The sequence below is a fragment of the Calidris pugnax genome, unplaced genomic scaffold (assembly GCF_001431845.1).
Source record: "Calidris pugnax isolate Ruff unplaced genomic scaffold, ASM143184v1 scaffold181, whole genome shotgun sequence".
In the NCBI taxonomy this organism is placed as follows: domain Eukaryota; kingdom Metazoa; phylum Chordata; class Aves; order Charadriiformes; family Scolopacidae; genus Calidris; species Calidris pugnax.
This window is the reverse complement of record NW_015090976.1, coordinates 531,393-553,328: the sequence shown is the minus strand read 5'-3', so window position 1 is coordinate 553,328 and position 21,936 is coordinate 531,393. Positions and strand designations below refer to the sequence as shown.

The 21,936-nt window shown below is 39.5% G+C and overlaps 1 protein-coding gene across 5 annotated transcripts in view; it reads left to right on the top strand.

The window, feature by feature from the left end:
- The first annotated feature begins 2,324 nt into the window (after positions 1 to 2,324).
- The window catches only part of ABCB1 (ATP binding cassette subfamily B member 1), a 55,508-nt gene continuing 35,896 nt past the window's right edge, over positions 2,325 to 21,936 (top strand). The window contains exons 1-7 of one of the 5 annotated variants that reach the window (XM_014952958.1): positions 2,325 to 2,492; positions 16,013 to 16,180; positions 16,528 to 16,560; positions 16,975 to 17,096; positions 17,851 to 17,911; positions 20,379 to 20,526; positions 21,854 to 21,899. In XM_014952958.1, coding sequence (XP_014808444.1) covers positions 16,999 to 17,096; positions 17,851 to 17,911; positions 20,379 to 20,526; positions 21,854 to 21,899 — 353 coding nt within the window. In that variant the 5' untranslated portion in view covers positions 2,325 to 2,492; positions 16,013 to 16,180; positions 16,528 to 16,560; positions 16,975 to 16,998. Of the gene's footprint in view, positions 2,512 to 4,008; positions 4,095 to 12,125; positions 12,145 to 16,012; positions 16,181 to 16,527; positions 16,561 to 16,974; positions 17,097 to 17,850; positions 17,912 to 20,378; positions 20,527 to 21,853; positions 21,900 to 21,936 lie in introns of those variants that run through there. The other 4 variants (XM_014952957.1, XM_014952959.1, XM_014952960.1 and 1 more) reach the window with 4 other exon arrangements.

Here is a 21,936-nt window from a genome sequence, read left to right as displayed (position 1 = left end):
CTATTGTTCAGCCTTCACACTTCTGTCCCATAATTTGAAAGCAGTGGAGACATGTATCCAATGTTTTCATGGTCTTCGGTACAAAAGAGCTTTCCATTGCTAATAGAGATAGAGTCTATTATCAACAAAACCAGGGAGTTTGTTGCTCCTTTTTAACACAATCAAATATTCACAATTTTGAACCCAACATGATTATTAATATACAATTTTAATAGAAATAAAACCATGGGAACTTCATGCAGATGAAGCCTAACAATTAATTCATGCTTCTTCTTTTAATAGCCTTTCCACTGGTGATGATTCTGGTGAGACTTACCATATGCCTTACTGTTAAACTTTAATGGCAACATTTATAACATAACATTCTTGCTTTTTGCTAACTTACTTAGAATAATAGAATTTTCCAGGCCGGAAGGGACCTGGTCATCTAGGGACCAAAGGCCATCTAGTCCGACCCCCCGCAGTCAGCAGGGACACCCCCAACTAGACCAGGTTGCCCAGGGCCTCATCGAGCCTCTCCTTGAATATCTCCAGGGATGGGGCCTCAACCACCTCCCTGGGCAACCTGTTCCAGTGCTCCACCACCCTCACAGTGAAGAACCCTCTCCTAATCTCCAGTCTAAATCTGTTCCCCTCCAGCTTGAAGCCATTGCCCCTCGTCCTGTCACTACAGGCCTTTCTAAACAGGTTCTCCCCAGCCTTCCTGTAGGCTCCCTTCAGGTACTGGAAGGCTGCTATTAGGTCTCCCCGGAGCCTCCTCTTCTCCAGGCTGAACAACCCCAGCTCCCTCAGCCTGTCCTCGTAGCAGAGGTGCTCCATCCCCCTGATCATCCTTGTGGCCCTCCTCTGGACCCTCTCCATCAGGTCCATGTCCTTCTTATATTGAGGGCTCCAGACCTGCACACAATACTCCAGGTGAGGTCTCACCAGAGCAGAGTAAAGTGGCAGAATCCCCTCTCTGGACCTGCTGGCAACGCTTCTTTTGATGCAGCCCAGGATGGGATTGGCCTTCTGGGCTGCAAGTGCCCACTGCCTGCTCATGTCCAGCTTCTCATCCACCAGAACCCCCCAAGTCCCTTTCCTCAGGGCTGCTTTCTAACACCTCACCCCCCAGTCTGTACTGATGGGGAGGATTGTTCTCGTCCGGGTGCAGAACCCTGCACTTGCTCGTGTTGAACCTCATGAGGTTCACATGAACCTACTTGCACTTGTTCTTGTTGAACTTCACGAGGTTCACATGAGCCTACTTCTCCAGCCTGTCCAGGTCCTTCTGGATGACATCCCGTCCCTCTGGTGTATCGGCAACACCACACAGCTTGGTGTCGTCTGCAAACTTGCTGATGGTGCCTTTAATCCCCCTGTCTATGTCATTGATAAAAATGTTAAACAGCACCGGCCCCAGCACGGACCCTTGAGGAACACCACTTGTCACTGCTCTCCATCTGGACTTTGAGCCATTGAGTACCACCCTCTGGATGTGACCATCCAGCCAGTTCCTTATCCACTGAACAGTCCACCCACCAAATCCGTACCCCATAACCCCATTATCTTCCCATAATCCAAATTGAAACTGGAACTACTTGGACATTTTTCCATTTCTGGAGTTTTACTTGATATGTGTAAGATCCTGCTTTGTTTATAACTGGAACTAGTCCATCCCATGTCCAGTTTAGGCTGTATACTTCTGTGGAAAATATGGCACATTATTTTCCATCCTCTTTGCCATTCTGCAGAGTAGTGGCTTGTCCTTGTTTGTTTATCCATGCATTGAGCATTCCTTCCCAGTCGAATTGCTATAACAACATTAATCTCTTTCCAGTGTTTAGACAGAGTCTCTATCTATTCTGTAGTTAAAACATGAGGCAGTCTTTTTTCTCCCAGGCACATGAACTCAAGAAGCTGTTTCCTCTTTTCCATGTTGTAAAGTGGCTAGGACTTTAATACCTTGCTTTGTATGATTTTCTTTGTTTTCTTTTCAAAATGGGTGTTTCTTCAAATGTTAAGTCTACTGGGACCACCACAACCTTGGCATATGCTTGACTATTCCAATACTGTTGCTTCTTTATGTTTACTGTTGCTTCTTGGTATGCTTTTACCTGACCCACGTATTTTTTTCCACTCTGCTTTTTTTAAACTATGCTCAGGATTTCCTTTCTGTCACTGATAGGCTACGAGATTTCCATTCTGTGATTTTAGGTCACCTTTAGGTCACCTTTATTCCACGTTGGTAGCCAAATAGTTAAAGCTTGACATATCCGGTCTGAAACTATGTACAAAGCCAGATCATTTCCTACAGGTTCCTCTTTTAACATTGTTAGCAGAGCTGGTAGCTCTGCTGCTTGTGCAGAGCCACGGCAGACAGTTCTTTATTTTCCACAGGGGTTGCAGCGTATCTAATAGAAGATTTTCCATCCTTTTGATGAAAACTGGACCCATCTGTGAACCCCACTGAAAATCCTGCGGCACGAAGTCAGCAACGGAGCTTTTATCTGGTGAGAGATACATAAGCAGGTAAAGGGCACTTAATGTTCTGTTCCAGTGGTTAAAAGCCATCTAGCACTGGTGATAAAATCTTGTCATCTTCTACAGAAAGCTCTTAGTTTATAAAAGCCAACGTCTGTCCAGCTAACCTAGGGTTTGATACGTGTCCAGTTTGTACTTTTCCGCTGATTATGTACTTCAGTGGAGAACGTGTGGTATGTCCCGCTGCACAACAGCCTCTAGTGATGTACTCCCAAAGCTCGCTGCCTGTGCCAATGCTATACCTGGTATTTAATATGGAATAGAGTTCTTTCCCAATGATCTTAAGACTCTTGAAGCAAAGGCTCTAAATTGCATACTATTTCTGTACTCTTAAAGTAGCACAGTCCCGAGGTCTAGATTGGTAGTGGCCAGCTGAACATGAAACAGCTCACAAGAATCTGGGCTTCTGGTGACCAGGGTTTGAACTAGTGCAGTTTTGCTTCTTTCTGTTCTTTTCATTCTTGTTTGTGAGATTTCTTCACTAATTTAATTAGTGGCTTACTGATTTCTGCAAATGTAAGGATATTCTCGCAAAAATATAAGCAATTCCAAAAGTGAATCTAATACCATTATTACAGACTCTCATTGTCACTTCTACCCTTTAGTGACCCCAGTATCACCCTCCCTTCCTGACCTCAAACTGTTTCTGAATATTTCACTTCAGCGTTGACCAACTGAGTTCTGTTGTGATTAGCTTTAAAACCTGTGTTTTGAGTAATGCTGATTATTTCTTGGGTATATTCCTGGACTTTCAGTTCAGTTTTTCCAGGTACCAACACATGATCCACTTACGATATGACATAACCCGTTTGGATGGTAATTTCATTCACATTTGATACATTTGATCTGAAAGTCTTGAGGTACATGGATAAAACTATTACTTTGCCTCACAGGTAAATGCTTCTTTTTACCAGCTTTGCTCTCCTAGTGGAATTGCAAAGAAAGCACTGGCTAAGTTCAGAACAAAAGATCAGTGAGATATTCTTAGCACTGCAAGAATTTCAGACATCTTTCCATCACAAACAACCTGAGAATTGGCTACCTCATTTAAGAGTTGAAAGTCCACTTTTAGGCTTTTTTCTTTGCTTTTAACCCTGGACAAAATGGGACATTAAAATTATAGGTCTCTGTACTAGGATCTTGCTTTCCATTAAAGTTGTTGATGGTGGGTTGCATCCTTCCTCCTCTTCTTGAGGGTGTTGATATTGGTTTTGGGGAAGGAGGATCTGGACCTTCAATTAATACACAACTTCTATTTTTTCATATTTTAACTTACAGAACACAAAAAATTTGAGGAAATTCTGTTACCCAAATATCCACTGTTTTGCTTCCTCCGGATTCTTAATAACAAAGCAGCAATGACCTGCAGGAATCACTCCACCCTCACCTCCTACTGGTCAGCCCCAATTCCACAAACATCCGTAGCAAAACCTGCAGCGAATCCATTTTGTTTCAGCAAGGCTGTGCCAGTAATTCCCTGCTGTTCATAAGAGGGATCCTCCCAACCCTACATTCAGAAGGAACTCCTGAACCTGGCAGCTATTTAACTGCAGGCAGAGACCTTAATACAGGTGCTTGAACATCCTTTCATGCATATAATACAAGTTTCATAATTTTTCCACTTTCATGAGTTCTAACAGCAACAAATCTTAATTGAGGAGTATTTACTGACACTATGGTATCAATTAACATCACAGCACTAGTGGTAGTCATTGTTCTTTCCCTCACCACTTGGCATTAATATTGTTATTGGCCATTTGCATTGGTTGTATTGTAATTTAACACTGGACAGGGAGACAGCAGAGTGCCCCTAGTCTTTGTTATTGAGAGAGAGGGATGATGAAGACTTCATTGAAAGGGACCTGTTATGTTCTGTAGTTTTGATTCCTCCTCCTCATCTTTTTTCATTAGCTTGACAGAAGAAGCCAGTAGGGAATTTATTAATGTCCTGTTTTCTCATATCTTTGCCTCTTTTTCTCAAATTTTACCGTTTTGCTTTCCTGCACTCCCATTGGTGTTCCCTAAAGGAAGTTTTTATCATGTTCTCCAAGCATCTTTTGCAGTTACTCTTTTTACAGAATGAGCTAAACCCACACTGGGGACTGTTTTCCCTTTTCTGTTCCTTTTGATCTTTATTTTTAAATGGAGGCTGTGGGTCCTTTATGACCATAGTTCTGAAAATTGCAGTATGTACAGACCTTCTGTCAGATCCACAGGACTGAGATTTCCTTGCATTCCTTCTTACTTTCATTACCTTGCCCATTGGTGAAGCTGAATTTGTAGCTCCTCCCATTGTATTTCTGCTTGATTCACAGCTCCCAGATATTATTCTCACTGATTTAACCCCTGTATCACTGCTACTTTAAGGGCACTGGGGTTCTATTAACTCAAACAGGTACTTCCCCAGATGCCAATCCAAACAATTTTCCAGGATTCATATGATTTTTTTTTCTCATAATGTTCTTCTAGGTGGAGTAACCTGCTACCTACATCTCCTTTCTGTGCTCAGGTAACTATTCTGAGACATATATTGACTAAATTTGTTTTAGTCCTTTCTTCCTGCAGTGTAGCTGATAATCGTACTCCACTCTGAGGCTGTGTGTTTAAGGGCTGTGCAACCTTTACTAGTGAAGGAGAGCTAATCCTTAGGGCCTGCAAGCCTCATTTTACAAATTTATGAATTCAGGGGCCTCAGGGTTTAAGGGTTACTCTCACTTGCTCTGCAGTCAGGTCAGTTCCTTTTGTTATAATCCCCCAAGTTTTAGGAGAAACACAACCAAGCTGGAGTAGCCAGAGCTGTGAGTTCTGTTTTTACCGCTGTTTTGGTTGTAACTGCGTAACTGGATCATAGAAGCCTATTTTGCTCTCACATCAACATGAACTTTCAGGATAGTTGAGGACTGTTTTATTCTGCATAGAGAAATGTTAACAAATTCATTATGTATAGTTGACAATTGTGTCCTGGGTGACTGCAACTGAAGTAAAAGGGCTCTCTGAGTGTGCAGAAATCCATCTACAGAATAGTTTTCAGGATTAGTCTTCAAGTTAGTGAATGGTTCAGTGCAAAAATTATACAGTAGACCTAGCAACAAGAAACTGAGGATGTACTCTTAAACACCATTAGACTAGTATTCTATACCCAGATCAAGAAAGAGACAAAATTCTGACTTTTTATCATCATCCAGATCAGAGTTGATGCATAACACAGGCTTTTGGTAACATTTGCCATTATTTCTATTCATATTTTGCTGGTGTTGACAATATATGTTTACACATATTTCTTTTTTCTATTGTTCATCCCTTTCTTTTTCCATATATATTTATATAAGTACACGTGAAGAAGAAAGGTGATTTTTATAGGTGAACAATGTCATTACTGTTTTCCTCTGTTTCCTATCATGGTTTAACACTAATGTGACACTCATCTGATATGGCATGACAATCAAGTCCTTATCTGTATCTACATGACCCGTTGGGAGGAGATCAGTTTACTCAGTTTACCATTAACAGAATAAGCCACTACTATGCCAAGATGTTCCATGAATAACCTAGGCAGATATGTTCTCCTCCCTCATTGACACCATACCGTGGAATCAGTTTGGGGTTTAGAACTTCATGGAATCATGGAATTGTCAGAGTTGGAAGGAACCTCTAGAGATCATCTGGTCCAACTCCCCTGCTAAAGCAGGAACACCTAGAGCACATCACTCAGGAGCATCCAGGCGGGGCTTGAAGATCTCCAGAGAAGGGGACTCCACACCCTCCCTGGGCAGCCTGTCCCAGGGCTCCGTCACCCTCACTGTAAAGAAGTTTTTTCTCCTATTTGAACAGAACTTCCCATGGTCCAGCTTGAGCCCATTGCCCCTCGTCCTGTCACTGGGAACCACTGGAAAGAGTCTGGCTCCAACATCCTTCAACTCACCCTTTAGATACTTATAAACATAAATAAGGTCTCCCCTCAGTCTTTGCTTCTCCAGGCTAAAGAGTCCCAGCTCCTTGAGCCTCTCCTCATAAGGGAGGTGCTCCAATCCCTTAATCATCTTTGTTGCCCTACGCTGGACTCTCTCCAGTAGTTCCCTGTCCCTGTCCCTGTTCCAGAACTTGGCCTTGTTCTGCTTATAACTGCCAACTCATTGGACCTCTCCATGAACTGATTGCCAGCCATAAGTGATCACTGTCTTCTTTTGGATGTGGGATAACCCAGCAATGTATCTGTCCCAGACACCATGGAAAATGCTATATTGTCTTCTGCAAATGGCCCGTGACATGGAATCACTACCAGATCATTTCCTCTAGTGGTTAGATAAAAGGCTTTGTTTGCATGCCACCAACTCTCAAGATATTCACCAGAGGTAGACTAAAACGGATCCTTTTTCTAAATTCAGTTCTGCTTTATAGTATCGACTACAGAAGAATCCCCAGAGGATGGTCCCATCAAGGAATTCCTGTAGTATTTAATAAGCATACCTTGCCCACAGTGGGAGCCTGCGGGTCCTTGGGATCTCTAGTTTCTACTGGGACAACATTCCTAGTGTGCCAGGTGCAGACACAGAATACAAGGGATACAGGCCTTTTCTTACAGTAGTGGGGATCTCAATTTGACTTAAGTGCTCAAATGAGCTTATGAGAGTTGCTTTCTTGAACGTTGTTCCATGTTGACAAAATCACTTGTTCTCAGTGAATGGTGACATGGACTGTTCTGAACACTTTGTTCAGTCAGAAACAGTGAGCTGTTAATCATTTATTATTTGTTGCTGACTATAAGATGAAATCAAGGAGTTACATTTAGTGTCGTGACCCTCACACACGTTCACGTGTCATTGTGTGCAAGCAGAAGGTAAACTGGGCAGAGGCAGTGACTCAGGGCTGAGTCAGAAAGGAGGAAATCTAGAGTGCAAAGGGTGAGGTAATTAGAATATGATCAGACATCACTGCATCCATTCAGGTAGCTCTGATGGTGCTGGAGCACTATCCTAAGCCTTGTGGTTCAAGGGTCTCTTGGAACATCAACTTTTCTGTGGAGCCACCCACTAGTCCTTCTGGCTCTGACCTTCATCTCCCATTCTGCCTGGGAAGCAGCCAAGAGATCATGGGTGGAGCCACCCACTAGTCCTTCTGGCTCTGACCTACAGCCTTCATCCCCCATTCTGCCTGGGAAGCAGACAGGAAATCATGGTTGGGCTAGATGATCTTGAAGGTCCCTTCCAACCTAGATGATTCTATGATTCTGTGGTTCTATGTTGTGATTTCACAGTCCACACAGGGTAGGGAAGAAAGCGTTGGGGAAGAGGTATGGTTTAGTGATGATGTTCCTTGTTTGTTGTGTGGGTGTCTATTTTTGTCAGTTAGGTTGATGGTTGGACAAGATGATCTTTAAGGTCCCTTCCAACCTAGATGATTCTATGTTGTGATTTCACAGTCCACACAGGGTAGGGCAGAAAGCGTTGGGGAAGCCCCCTGAGACTTGCTGATTAGTGAAATACTTTGTATTGGTTCTTTCTGCTGGTTATTGGGCAGGAAGGACTTTGTTTACTAAGTACTGAGTTTAGCCATGCTTAGCACTTCTTAGTTATTGGGCAGGAAGGACTTTGTTTACTAACATTACACTGAGTTTAGCCATGCTTAGCACTTCTTCAATTTCATGGGTTGTGTTGCTGTTTAATATGGTATCTCACTTTTATACAAAGTTTATGCTTAGAAATGAGTAAGAAATAAACAAGAAAAAAAGAGGAAATTTGGATTTGCAAGGCAGAATTGTAACAAGTTCAAGTTTCAGTGGGAAATGTATGGGAAGAGGTTGTTTTGCCCTCGATACAGCTCATATTTGGGAGTACAGCAAAAAAACTTGTTGGAATCAGAATACATTTCAACAACCTTATGATGTGCTAGCTTGTCAGAATTGGAGTGAGTTTTGACTGAAAAGAAAGAACAGAGAAAAACAGTATTTTCAATAGGTGAAAAACTAGTTTTAGTTTAGGATACTGGTATAAATTTAAGTAAAATAACAATATTATTTTCGTATACATATTATGAAGTTGTATCAAGTGCTATAATACTGTATCCTATGGTGGCTGCTTAATAAATACATGAAGTAGTTGCTGTGAAGATAAGTCAGTTAAGAAATATATTTTAGGAGTTTTTATAGAACTGGCACTCATTTAGATTTTTACATAGCAGAGTTGTGGATGAGAGAGGATGTTTTACTGACTTGGGAAAACAACTTTTCTATCCTTTAAAAAGCATAAAACGTACAGGGTAAAGCAGATCAGCTATCAAAAGGTGACATAAATGCTTTGTTCCTCTCAAAGTGATGTTTGGCTAATGATGAGGCAACTGAATTGTGCTCACTAGTGACTTGAGAGCTTGTGGCTTGTAAAAGTTGATTTGTTTTGTAGTGTGAAAATAGAGTTATGATAATTTCTGGAGACTAGAAACTAGAATAAGTTACAAATACTGGGCATTTCTATGTTCTGAGTCTCTGTGAAGAAAACTTTCTTCTGTAACAAATATAAGCCACATTCTTTTTTCTCTATTTTTTTCCTAAAAGAAATAAAGCAAATTATTCTAGCAAAGGAAAAATTCCTTTATTCCTAAGAAACATTAACTATTGTATATTTATCAGTAGCTGATTAACACTTTCTGAAAACCTATCTTGCACCCAGGAACTGGAAGCAGAAAATGGCAAAGGTACCTGTAGAAAACCAGTCCACAGGGAGACTGCCAGCCATAGTGAGTGAGATCAGATGTACCTTGTTGGCAATCCATGTCAATGTGCTGGCTTCTTCCTGATCTCCTTTTCACTCTCTCTGCCACCAGCTTCAGCTGTTGAGAGCCCCGGGACTAAAAGATGGCTCAGAACTGCAAGCAAACCAGGAGCTTGTACCTGGAAGTGTTGAGAAAGATAAGCAGCTCAGGTTAGCCATTGGATAGGACTTTAGGAAATGAATTTGTGGGAATTAAGAGTAATTAACCCATATAGAATGACGAAAATTTGGAGTTAAGTGAAGATACACATAAATTAGCAAGACAGTAAAGCATCTAGTCTGGGTCAATAGAATGACTACAGATAATTGTGCTTTCAGTAATTGTAGCCATAGTGTATCTGGCCACAACATACAGAAATCTGATGTTCTAATATCTGAAGTCCTGCTTGGTGAGAGTTAATTCCTCTGGGCTCTTTAGAACAGCTTCTTAAAAAGTGATCGCATGCAGGCACATCTTGATATTGTAACTGGAACCTTCCTGGGGGATCTCCCTGGACTGTTGTCAGTGAGGCATCAGCAGTGTGGCATGTAGAGCATACAGAGCTGGGGCATGGTGCAGGATGTTTCTGGAAGCAGAAGTGGTTGGGAAGAGGAGACATTAGTGTCTGTGGGTATGGCTATTTAAAAGGTTTGGAGCTTGGGAACAAGTATATCTGCACGGAATAAAATTGCCCATAGAACCATATTTACCTTACAGTATACAATCATGTGTTTCACAGTAAACCTCAAAAAGAAACAAAGCAATTTGACTGTGGTCAAAGACTAACATGCAGAACGTGGCCGTAGTGCCATCACCAATATCTTATGAGATGAGCTGAACAAAGTGATTATTTTTAGTCATTTCACTACAGTGACAGAATCCCATATACAAGATTAGGTATGTAAAATAAGTAAGTATACTTCCATCCTGCTAGTGCACAAGAAAGTCAAATTAGTTATAGAAATCAAAAATATTTGCCAATTTTATAAATAAACCCCAGTTTGGGGCTACTTTCCTCAAAAAAACCAAAACAAACACAACAAAAACATTGAAACAGTTTGAGTCCAGAGGATAGCAACGTCAAAGATCAATAGCACAAATTCTTTTCCAGAAGGGTTATAGGAACTGAGTTTTTTGTTGTTGTTTAGAGAGGACACACAACACTTGTGAAACCAGAATGAAAATTTCAAAAGTACTGCAAAGGGGAATGGAAGATGTTGTTCTTCATACATGCTGGGTATAGGAAAGGGATAACAGGTCTAACCTATATCAAGGACAATTCAGGTTAGACATCAGAAAAACTTCCTAACAGTTCAGATAATCTGAAATCTCCATCTTTAATTTTGGAAACTACAAATTGAGTGACAGAACTCAAACACCCATCCAAAGAGCCAGATGGAATAGCTGATCTGATCTGGAGAAAGGAGGATGGATGGGATGATCTTCTAAGGTCTCTTCCACTCCTCATTTTTGTGATTTGTAAGGGATATGATGAACTGTAACTCTAGAATAGAGATTAAATAAAATTTTGAAATTCAGTATTAATAAGCAGACGCTGAATAATGAGTTTTTATTCTCAGAATTTCCTGGGTAATCTAGACATTTCATGAATTTGTGGCAGGGGAGGTTTAGATGAGATCTGAGGAAGAATGACTTTCCTGAGAGGGTGGTCAGGCACTGGAAGGGCCTGCCCAGGGAGGTGGTGGAGTCACCATCCCTGGAGGGATTTCAGAAAGGTGTAGATGTGTCACTTCAGGGCGTGCTCTAGTGACATGCTCTAGTGGCTGAGATTGTAGGGGGTTTTTGTGTGTGTGTGGTTGGACTCGGTGATCTCAGAGGTCCTTTCCAGCCATAACAATTCTGTGATTCTGTAACAAATTGTGTGAAACAGAATGCAAGTATTTATAAAATATATTTTTAAATAGTATTGTAGAAGGGAGTAAGTCGATATAAATAGCTTTGATTTCTGTATAGGATATAATAGAAATACTTTTATATATTTAATATGTAGTTACTTGAGTTTGTAAACTCCTTCCCATCCCCTTCAGGAGTTCAGCTGCCTGTGACCCAACGCCCAGCTATGGTAACCCTCTCTGAGGCTTGGGAGGAAATTGCTAAATTCTGAGCAACTCCAAAAGAGTTGATAGAGTGGACTTCTGTAAGCTAAGAGAGATAAAATTGCAGACAGAGGTAAGACTCTTATGATGGAGCTAGGCTCAAGTATTCAAGAGGAAAAACATCATCATGAAAAGGAATAAGATCCTAAGGGAAAAGCAGGGCTTTGGAAGACAGCAATTCAGTCACACTGAGGATCTATTCCAGGGGCAGCGGAAACCAGCCCTACCCCTCCTCAACAAGAACTTCTTGGCTAGCAAAGGCATTTTCTGTTTCTTATTTAGGGCACTGAGTGTACTAACACTTAGTTTAGTATTTCATTAATTCCAGTTATCTTTTTCTGGAGTGACTAAGCACTAACTCTGAATACTTTTAAGTTGTGTATATTCAGCTTACAAAGGCTCTTTGTGCATGGCAAAAGCTGTCCAATCAAAGGGATTCAGTGAGGGAAGGATAAAAGTTCATTCGAGTTCCTTGATTGCTTGTACTGTTACAATGTTACCAGGCGTATCATTGGCTAGAAAAATTATCAGGGAAAAAAACTTAGATTTGTCTGGAATAATACATGCTTTATTCAACTTCAACAGGTGTGCGAAACGGGACGTGAGAACGTGTTCCCAGTTGTTCTAACTTATGTTAGGGCTGAATGCAATTGAGGAATCAGTACAGGATTCCTGGGACCCTTTCCACTATTTCACCTACCTGGAGCTTATGGGAAGATCCAACTCTCCACCCTCCAACTAAATAAAAGAAAAAAATAGGGTTTGTCCTTTTCTCTGGTTATAATATATAAAGACTTTGAAGTCTTTTCTTAGTTTCTTGTCTTGTTTGCTATTTTTATTGATAAGCTTAAAAAACCTGTTCATTTTTATTGATATTTTTTAAAAAAATTTGTAGGTATCATGCCATCATCTCACAATGTTTCAACTCTGAATGTCAAAGTTAGATTAAACTTTCTGTGTTAGTTGTTTCTCCTCAATCCAGGACAGCTATGATGTGTCAATTGCTCATCCCCTTTGCTGGCCTGTGTCAGACCAAAAAAATACATGGAATCAATATGTGATTTGTGGGACGAGTTTCTCTAAACATGAGTTGGTTAAATCAGTATCTTACCCCCAACTTTAACCAATCTTTGATGTCGTCAAGGGAGATTTATTTTTAATTCTGTAGGTTGAACCCCTGAAGCATGAAATCGTATATAGATATTGTCTGTATCAAATGGACATTGACTTAATGCAAAATAAAGTTATTTTGAACATCTTGAAAGTGGAGTGTCCCATACACTCAAAAGCCCCAGACGAAAGAAAACGGTTCTTTTTCTACTTGACAAAAAGTTTCCCACAGAAGATGGATTTAAACAGAGATGACCAATCTATGACCTTTGAGTTATTTTAGGCTCATAAACTATTCAAAATTCACTCCCAAAACAGTTTGTTGTCCTATGATCAGAAGCAGCAGGGATCTACTGTTATGGGAACGGTTGGACAATTCAAATCACTTGTTGTACAAGCAAGTAAAAAATAGCGAATAAGGTTCATGTACCTGGATTGTCCAAAAACCTGCTACGTGTCCATCTCACAGTGGATCTGTGGGACTCCATGAACATAATGACAAATACAGCTCAAAGAGCTACCTCTATTGAGTTATATGTTTTAAGATATTTTAGCCAGTAAAAAAAATTCTATAAAGCAGCTCATAGGATCAGGAGAGCTGACCTTGTTTAAATTAAAGACTATACATGAGGAAAACATCTAGTTTCACTTTAAAAATAACAATTGCTCACAAGTTCATTGCACCTATAGTCTACCTGCTTCTATGCTCCATTTTCCTTCCTGGAAATTGTTTAGTTCAAGACAGAAAATACTTCTTGGATATTATTACTTCTATGAGGACATTCATTTTCAGATATCCTTTCTATGTAAAAAATACTTTTCATAAGGTTTATTCAACCCTGTTTTTATTAAGGCAGTGACCAACTACCTTTTACCTGACATAGTTTTATAGCTCCTGGATAATATTCACACAACTTTTTGAGAATTTTGAGCATAAGAACTTCTTGTGGTTTTGAAGGATGATCATTAGGTCCCTTGAAATATTCTGGAGAGATTGTAATGCTGTAGAATAAGGCACAATTAATTTCCTTCTCCTACTTGATATAAATGCATGGTCTGAATCCTCTCTCTTGAGCACTCTACTGCAGTGAGAGATTGTACTGCAACAATGAACTACGACAAATTAAATCATTCTCTACGTCACTGCTCTTACATTCACTCATCAGTCTAGCTCTGTCCTTCACAAAAGTGTTTAAGTTGTATGATTAGAACATAATTTGTGGACTGCTGTTAATCATAGAATCATAGAATTGTCTAGGTCAGAAGGGTCCAACCATGAACCTGACACTGACAGAAACCATCACTAAACCAAATCTCTAAACACTGTGTCTACCCATCTTACCCATACCTCCAGGGATGGTGCCTCCACCACTTCCCTGGGCAGCCCATTCCAAGGCTTAAGAACACTTTCCATGTAAACATTTTTCCTAATCTCCAATCTGAACCTCCCCTGGGGCAACTTGAGGCCATTTCCTCTTGTCCCATCGCCTGTTCCTTGGGAGAAGAGACCGACCCCCCCTGGCTACACCCTCCTTTCAGGGAGTCGGAGAGAGCGAGAAGGTCTCCCCTCAGCCTCCTCTTCTCCAGGCTGAACACCCCCAGCTCCCTCAGCTGCTTCTCACAAGACTTGCGCTCGATCCCCTCATCCAGATCATTGATAAAGATGTTAAAGAGAATGGGTCCCAGTACCCAGCCCTGGGGGACACCACTCGTGACCGACCACCAACTGGATCTAACTCCATTCCCCACCACTCTCTGGGCCCGGCCTCCAGCAGATTTTAACCCAGCAGAGAGTCCTCCCATCCAGGCCATGGGCAGCCAGTTTCTCCAGGAGAATGCTGTGGGAAACTGTATCAAAGGCCTTACTAAAGTCCAGGTAAACAACATCCACAGCCTTTTCCTCGTTGACCAAGTGGGTCACTTAGTCATAGAAGGAGATCAGTTTTGTCAAGCAGGACCTGCCTCTCATTGCCTGGTTGTCCTCCATGTGCCATATAATGGCACTTCATGGTTAAGTTAGATAACACAGATAATTCTGTATTGTAACTCACTATTAATTATTCCAGACTGTTTCCATGCATTTATTTATCTAAGTTTACCATCTCCTATATGTGAAAATGTCTTAATATTTTATGAACAAACCGATCATAAGTCAGCTTCTGGAATAGCAGAAAAAGGCATTTGAAAACTAGGGCGCTTATGTTTTGTGGTGAAGTTTCAACTACTTATGCTTCTAAAGCTGAGGGAGAAGCTGTTGATTTAACCAGATAACTGATCTGAGGGAAGACAGAAGGTATTTTTCAAACCCTGGGTTTATGATATTTGTAGCTTACTAAGTACATGTAAAATTCTGTACTGTCCCAATTTTCATACTTTTAAAAAATCAGTTTAGTGGGTTCAGCTGTAGTATGATAAGACTGGCTATAAACCAGTCTCATTTTCTTTGCACTATTCTATGCAGGCAATAGAAAGTCTAGTACAAATTGATATTCTGATTTATTTCTATCTCACATGATTGTACTGTAATAGCATTGAGACATTGCAATGTGATAACAGATTACTGACATATCTTGCACTTTTGTCCATTTTCCCTTTAAGGTGAAACAGTTGTGAAAGACCTGCAGATATATGTTAAATCTGTTTAAATTAATTGACTTTTCTCCAGAGTCTCTCATTCAACTTTATTCAGTTGCCACTGAAATAAATTGACCAACAGACTTTACCTGAAATTGGATGAGTCCATTAAGATCCGGTCCAGAAAAGCACTTAGGCAGGCAAGTTAAAAGCCAGAAGTATTCCCATTTACTGCTGGGGATGGAAGTCTATACAGATATCTCAGGATGACTTCTCATAAACAGATAATACTTATATTTACTAATCCTTTATATTTTGCTTGGCTGACAATGGTAAACTACCCTTTCTAAAGTAATCCTCACTCTGGTAAGAGTTTTTGTATTCCAAAACATTGTAAAAGTAGTCAGTTTTATTAAAATTTTGAGAATACAGGTAAGCATGACTAAAAGGAACAAAAATTATCTCTTCTGGTTAATTATCAGATTAAGAAACTTTTGTTTGAGTAAAGTGATAGAAGACCTACAGAGGAATTCATATAAAACTACTTGTCTTCTAGGAGAGGCATTTTTATTTAACTTCTCATAAATCTGAGCTATATAAAGGTGTTGAACATATCTAGTTTACTCTATACATTGAAATTACATTTAAGAAGTATAAGTAATTTATTCTAAATGTTTTAAATATTTGTTATTATTTTCATTGAAGTAATGCCTACAGATAATGATCAAACCACCACTTTTCACAATAAAATAAATGGTAAATTTAAAATAGTTTAGAATCTGAACATACATTCAAAAATCAGAAGAATACTCATGGAGCAGATTTCTGCTGGCCATAGCTATTTCCAAGCCATTTCTAAACTGTGTCTGAAGCACATCTTGCTGTCCTGCAGTTACTCAAGTGAGAAATGATATGCACTGTAGTAAAATCCTGTTTTCTTTCAGGCTAAATGGGTCATGTTTCTCTGGATTAGACTTAGAAGAAGCGAAAAGAAGCAAAAGAGTAATACTCTCCTTATGTGATATTTGGCTTTGTTCTCAATGTGTATTCAAGAATGGATTCATCCCTACATGTAACAGCTACTTGGAGCATTCAGCACCACCTCTAATAAGGTAAAGAGGAATTCCTGGGAGTTTTAAGGGGCATAATTAGCCAACAGTAGATAAAGACAACTTTTCCTGGTGGAAAAATAGTCTATTCAGGCTTGTTTTCCTGGGCAATAATGAAATAAACATTTATTTAAGGACTTTGTTTGCTACATATTCCCTTTAGGAAAAGGGAGACAGAGTCCAAAGTGCATACACTTTACTCTCCAAAGTAGGCGAGGCAATGGGAGCAGGGAAAAAAAGAACCACACAAGAGAAAGCTGTTCATCATCTGTTTTACATAAGAGCAAAGTCCAATCGTGCTGCCTGTCCTTAACCATATTAATTCTGCTGATTTTTGAATAATCTTTCAGAGAACTAGAGGCGAACCAAGAACAACCTTCACGGTAAGTCAAAAAAAAAAATAAAATCAGAGCTTTTTTTATAAAATCAGAGCAGTTTTATAAAATTCACTGATAACTAAAATTGGGGAAATTCCAAATAACTGTATATTTTGTAAATCTGTGCTGAATTGGAGAAAATTTAATGCTTATGTCTTTCAATTGAAATTAAATGAAGGATCCACGGTTATCAAATAGGTACAAATACAAAACGTAGATGTTTGTAAGCAAATTTCAAACATCTGGACTTGTCTTTACATGTTTATACTTGCCCATTACGAGGGTTCACTTGCAGTATATGACATTAATAACTTTATTGATTTTAATAAGTATCTATATTTATTTCAAACAAGTGGTCATTGATATTACCGTCCTTGGCTTTAATAGTTGTGTATTTCTCAGTCAAATATTGTTTTACAGGGAGCTATCCTAAATAGATTTAAGATGCGTTCTGAAGATGAGAACAAGCAGAAGCATACTGCAGATGGAAACAGTCATGAGATCACTGCACCCAGCCAGGGTCATGAAACTGAAGACAAACAGTAAGTATTCTTAAACATTGTCAACATGTTACCTATTGAAGCTTAGAAGATTACATTATCTTATTTTAGAATTAATTTTATTCAATTTCATTTTTTATTTTATTTTACTTTAACAGGAAAGCCTAATAATCAAAAGCATTGTAATAACTTGAAAGTCGTGTTGATTGGCACATTTATTTGGTGCAGAAGGACTTTTTATTTTTTTCTCTTAAGTACTAAGTGTCCACGGTATTGTCTACAGTATATTGAAAAATAAATCTAAATATGTTAGACATGATGTCATTTTGGATACAATTATGTCATCTGTTAAAAATTATGTTGAAATACTTAGTATGGCAAGGAATCAGTATTTTACATACCTTGAACATTTTATTTATTCTCCATCCCCTGTGTGCAAAAATTTTATTTTATAAGTTATCTTCCTCTTTCCCATTTTACAAGCTATATACTGCTTCAGTCCATAGCTTCCCTGATCAAATAGTGGAACCACCTGCCCTTGGTGGTGTTGTTGCACCCTTGAGAGGGACGAACTGGGAAGAGCTTGACTTAAATGTATAGCAGTCAGGAGCTAATGCTATTTATATACCTGGTGTTTTAAAGAAAAACCTCCTAAGAATGCTCAATAAATAATATTAATTTTACACAAAATTATTTCATAATTATATTTTAATTGAACTTCATTAATACATTATATTAGTATTTCTGTGAAATGTTGTTGCTTTTTAAGTGCACTAAAACTATCATATCTTTTAAGCAAGGAAAAGAAGAAGAAGAAGAAAACAGAAAAGGCCAACATGGTCAGCCCATTCACACTGGTAAGATTTATTCTATCTATATATTTGTATGCCTATATTCAAGCATGCACATTTCAAAGTGTACACAAAAAATGGTCAAATTTATGTTTGAATACTGCTTATACGGCCTTGTATCCACCAAATAGTTTGATACTACAGAATATTGGATATAATATAGCAATCAAGCAGCTCTTTTCATGGATGTGCTTTTATTAAAGATGTCTTATTACTGATATGGCTTCTTAGAAGTCTTCCCTTTGTAAGTTACCGTGCTAAAAACACCTGTATGAGATTTTTGTTTGTGAAAGGTAGGGATTTGCATGTTCTGTCATTTCTTCCAACACAATGAAAAGGTGTCTATATACCTAAGATTATCTGTGATTTTGTTCTCTTAATTACCTGAGTCAGATACTAATCACACTTATTAGGCCCTTTAATCATTAATCAGTCACCTGAGTCAGCAGTAAAAGGCAACTCTGTGGCATAATGAAACTTACAATTAAAAATTGTGTACTAAAAAGTACTTTACAGAATCACAGAATGCTATGGGGCTGGAAGGGACCTCTGGAGATCATCTAGTCCAACCCCCTGGCAGAGCAGATCTTCCTAGAGCAGGTCCCACAGGAACGTGTCCAGGTGGGTTTGGAATGTCTGCAAAGACAGACACTCCACCACCTCCCTGGGCAGCCTCTGCCAGGGCTCTGCCACCCTCACAGGAAAGAAATTCCTCCTCATGTTTAGGTGGAACTTCTTATGTTCAAGTTTGTGCCCATTTCCTCGTCCTGTCCTGGGCACCACTGAAAAAAGACCGGCCCCATCCTCTTGACACCCTCCCTTGAAGTATTTACAAGCATTGATCAGATCCCCCCTCAGCCTTCTCTTCCCCAGACTAAAAAGACCCAAGTCCCTCAGCCTCTCCTCGTAAGAGAGATGCTCCAGGCCCCTCATCATCTTTGTAGCCCTCTGCTGTCCCCTCTCCAGCAGTTCCCTGTCCTTCTGGAACTGGAGAGCCCAGAACTGGTCCCAGTGCTCCAGATGGGGCCTCCCCAGGGCAGAGCAGAGCAGAGGGGCAGGATGACCTCCCTCCACCTGCTGGTCACCCTCTTCCTGATGCCCCCCAAGATGCCCTTGGCCTTCTTGGCCACAAGGGCCCATTGCTGGCTCATGGGCATCCTATTGTCCCCCAGGACTCCCAGGTCTTTCTCCTCAGAGCTGCTCTCCAGCAGGTCACCCCCACCCTGTCCTGGTGCAGGGGGTTATTCCTCCCCAGGTGCAGCACCTGACACTTGTCCTTGTTGAAGTTCATCAGGTTCCTCTCTGCCCAACCCTCCAGCCTGTCCAGGTCTCGCTGGGTGGTGGCACAGCCTTCTGGGGTGTCAGCCACCTCTTCTAGTTTTGTATCATCAGCAAACCACTGATGATTATATTGAAGAGGACCGGACCCCTGGGGGACCCCACTTGTTACGATCCTCCAACTAGATTCTGTGCCACTGACCACAACCCTCTGAGCTCTGTCTTTTAGCCAGTTTTCAATCCACCTCACTGTCCATTCATGTAACCCACACTTCCTAAGCTTACCTATGGGGATGCTGTGGGAGATGGTGACAAAAGCCTTGCTGAAGTCAAGGTAAACATCCACCATCCTCACCTCATCTGTCCATCCAGTCATGCCATCATAAAAGCTATCAGGTTATCCAGAAATTTTTAATTTACTGGTATTTTAAAACAAGGCAATCTGTTAACATTTAATCAAAGTAAATACCAGATCCTTTTTTAGTAATACTGAAATGTTTAATATTTTGTAGATTTCATGTTCATAAGGTGCAGCAATGTTATGGCAAATAAAAGAAATAAAACTATAGCCCCTGGTGCTGGCCAATGCCCAGTTTTTCTGCTTTGATATACCAGCTTGCACTTGTACAATTATATCATACCACTATAATTTACAACAGCAAGCAGTATTTTACATTACAGAATAAAGCTGATGATTTTGTAACAGATGAGCTAAAACTTTAGTAAGTTTAATGGAAGAGGTATGTAGAATTTCATTAAGTTTTGATAATGTCTATGGTACATTAGGAACAGTTTTCTGACTGCATAATAATAATTTTACAGTAAAAGTATTTATTGCCCTATTTATCACAATGCCTTTTTTTTAAATATAATTTGAGTTTTAAATAGAAAACTTTAAACGGGCAAAATTCTTATACCTTGTTTTCATATAGCCTTTCTTACACATGTGCTGATATTGATTCATTAAATAATACACTTCTCTGATTTTAAGTTTATAGTATAGTAGTGCTTATATTAGAATGATTTATTCCTGTACATTTAAATTGCTTCATAAACTGAATTTATAATCAGATAAAGTTGTAGTTTTGTGACACTAGGTGTACAAGTGATAGCTTTTTCTTGACTTTCTTGCCTCTGTAGACATAGCACGTTAGCATTCTAATATCACAGAATAAATGTCTCTTCTCACTCCCAGTTCCGCTACTCCGATTGGTCGGATAGATTGCTGATGATACTGGGCACTCTCCTGGCAGTGGCCCATGGAAGCAGTCTACCTATTGCCATGATCATTTTTGGTGATATGACGGACAGCTTTGTTAATTTTGGAGACAAAAATTATACAGGTAAGAATATATCTGCTCTGAAGAGAGCAATGGCTCGTACTTGGAGAACAGCTGGGGAGATGAAAGAATCTTGACACAAGATACTGATGTCAGAAACCCCAACTGGACACTACGTTGATGCAAATCAACAGCTCTTGTGTTTGCTGTAATAGAGATACACTATGGAATTTTTTTGCTCCTACTTCCTAGTGTCTGCAATAGTAGTAATAAAGTATTCTTAGTTTTTTCAAATTATCTACTACGAAGTACATTCAACAAATCACATTTAACTGTAGCTATAATAAATGGAGAGAGGCTGGTTTTCCATCTCCTCAGCATGAGTTCCTGCTGATTCCCTTGCACCAAGTCTGCCAATTACAGTCCACAAGGTGAATCAGATCAGTAAGTAGATCAAACAGAAAATTTGCTACTGAAAATAAAAGTACTTATTTTCCTTGGCTCAATTTGTTGAATAGCCTCATTTGCTAAATCAGAAGTATAAAATCAAACAGAAAGGAGAGCTGGCAGGCACTGCTGGGTGCAAGAGGGAGGAGTGATACTGTCCCTTTGGTTTCACCTCGCAGACCGTATCACATAGTTCTCTGCATTCACACATTCGATGCTAAACTTGTGAACAGGTTTTTTGCCTGACATATTATCTAATAAAATTTTATTAAACGTTTTAATAAGGTCTATGGTGATACAGAAAAAATAATGAATATCTTCTGTCCTGCATCCATTTTTTCTCTTATTATGCTGCTATAAGACAGGAACATGGGCATGCTGCCTTTATCAGAACAAATAATTTATGATTTACTCCTTCCCAAGTACAATAAATTGATCAGATCTTTATGGTGCAAATGCAAAATGCTGCAGCTGTAGTCTTCTCAAAACATTTATCACTGAGTTCTCAGGTGGGGGAGTAAAATTTTAAGGAAAGTACCAACATTATAGCCAATGTTTTCACAATGTATTAAGGTATTTATAGTTACTGATTTGATGGCAATGTCAAGGCCTGTACTATTTTGACATTTTGACATTATAGAAATGCCCTATGTTTTAGGAAATGAAAAAAAACAAACCAAGCATTTAATTAAGCTCAGGAAAACTTTTCAATCTCAAATCATGCTGATGTAGTTTTGTAGTCAGTGGAGTTCTGAGTATATTAGTATAATCATTGCTTTTGAATAGGTAGATGCCTGAAATCATCCCAATCCCCCTTTCATTAAAGTCAATTTGATTCAAAAGGAGATATAGCAACTCACAATTTGCTTAACCGCACGCAGGAAAACAGATTTGTTAAAATTTGCTCTATTAAAAATATTTCCTCTTTTCATCCTTTCTGCAGTGAATATCACTTTAGATCTTGGCAAGCTGGAAGAAGATATGACAAGGTAATTAGAAACTGATATTTCCTCTTCTTTTATAATG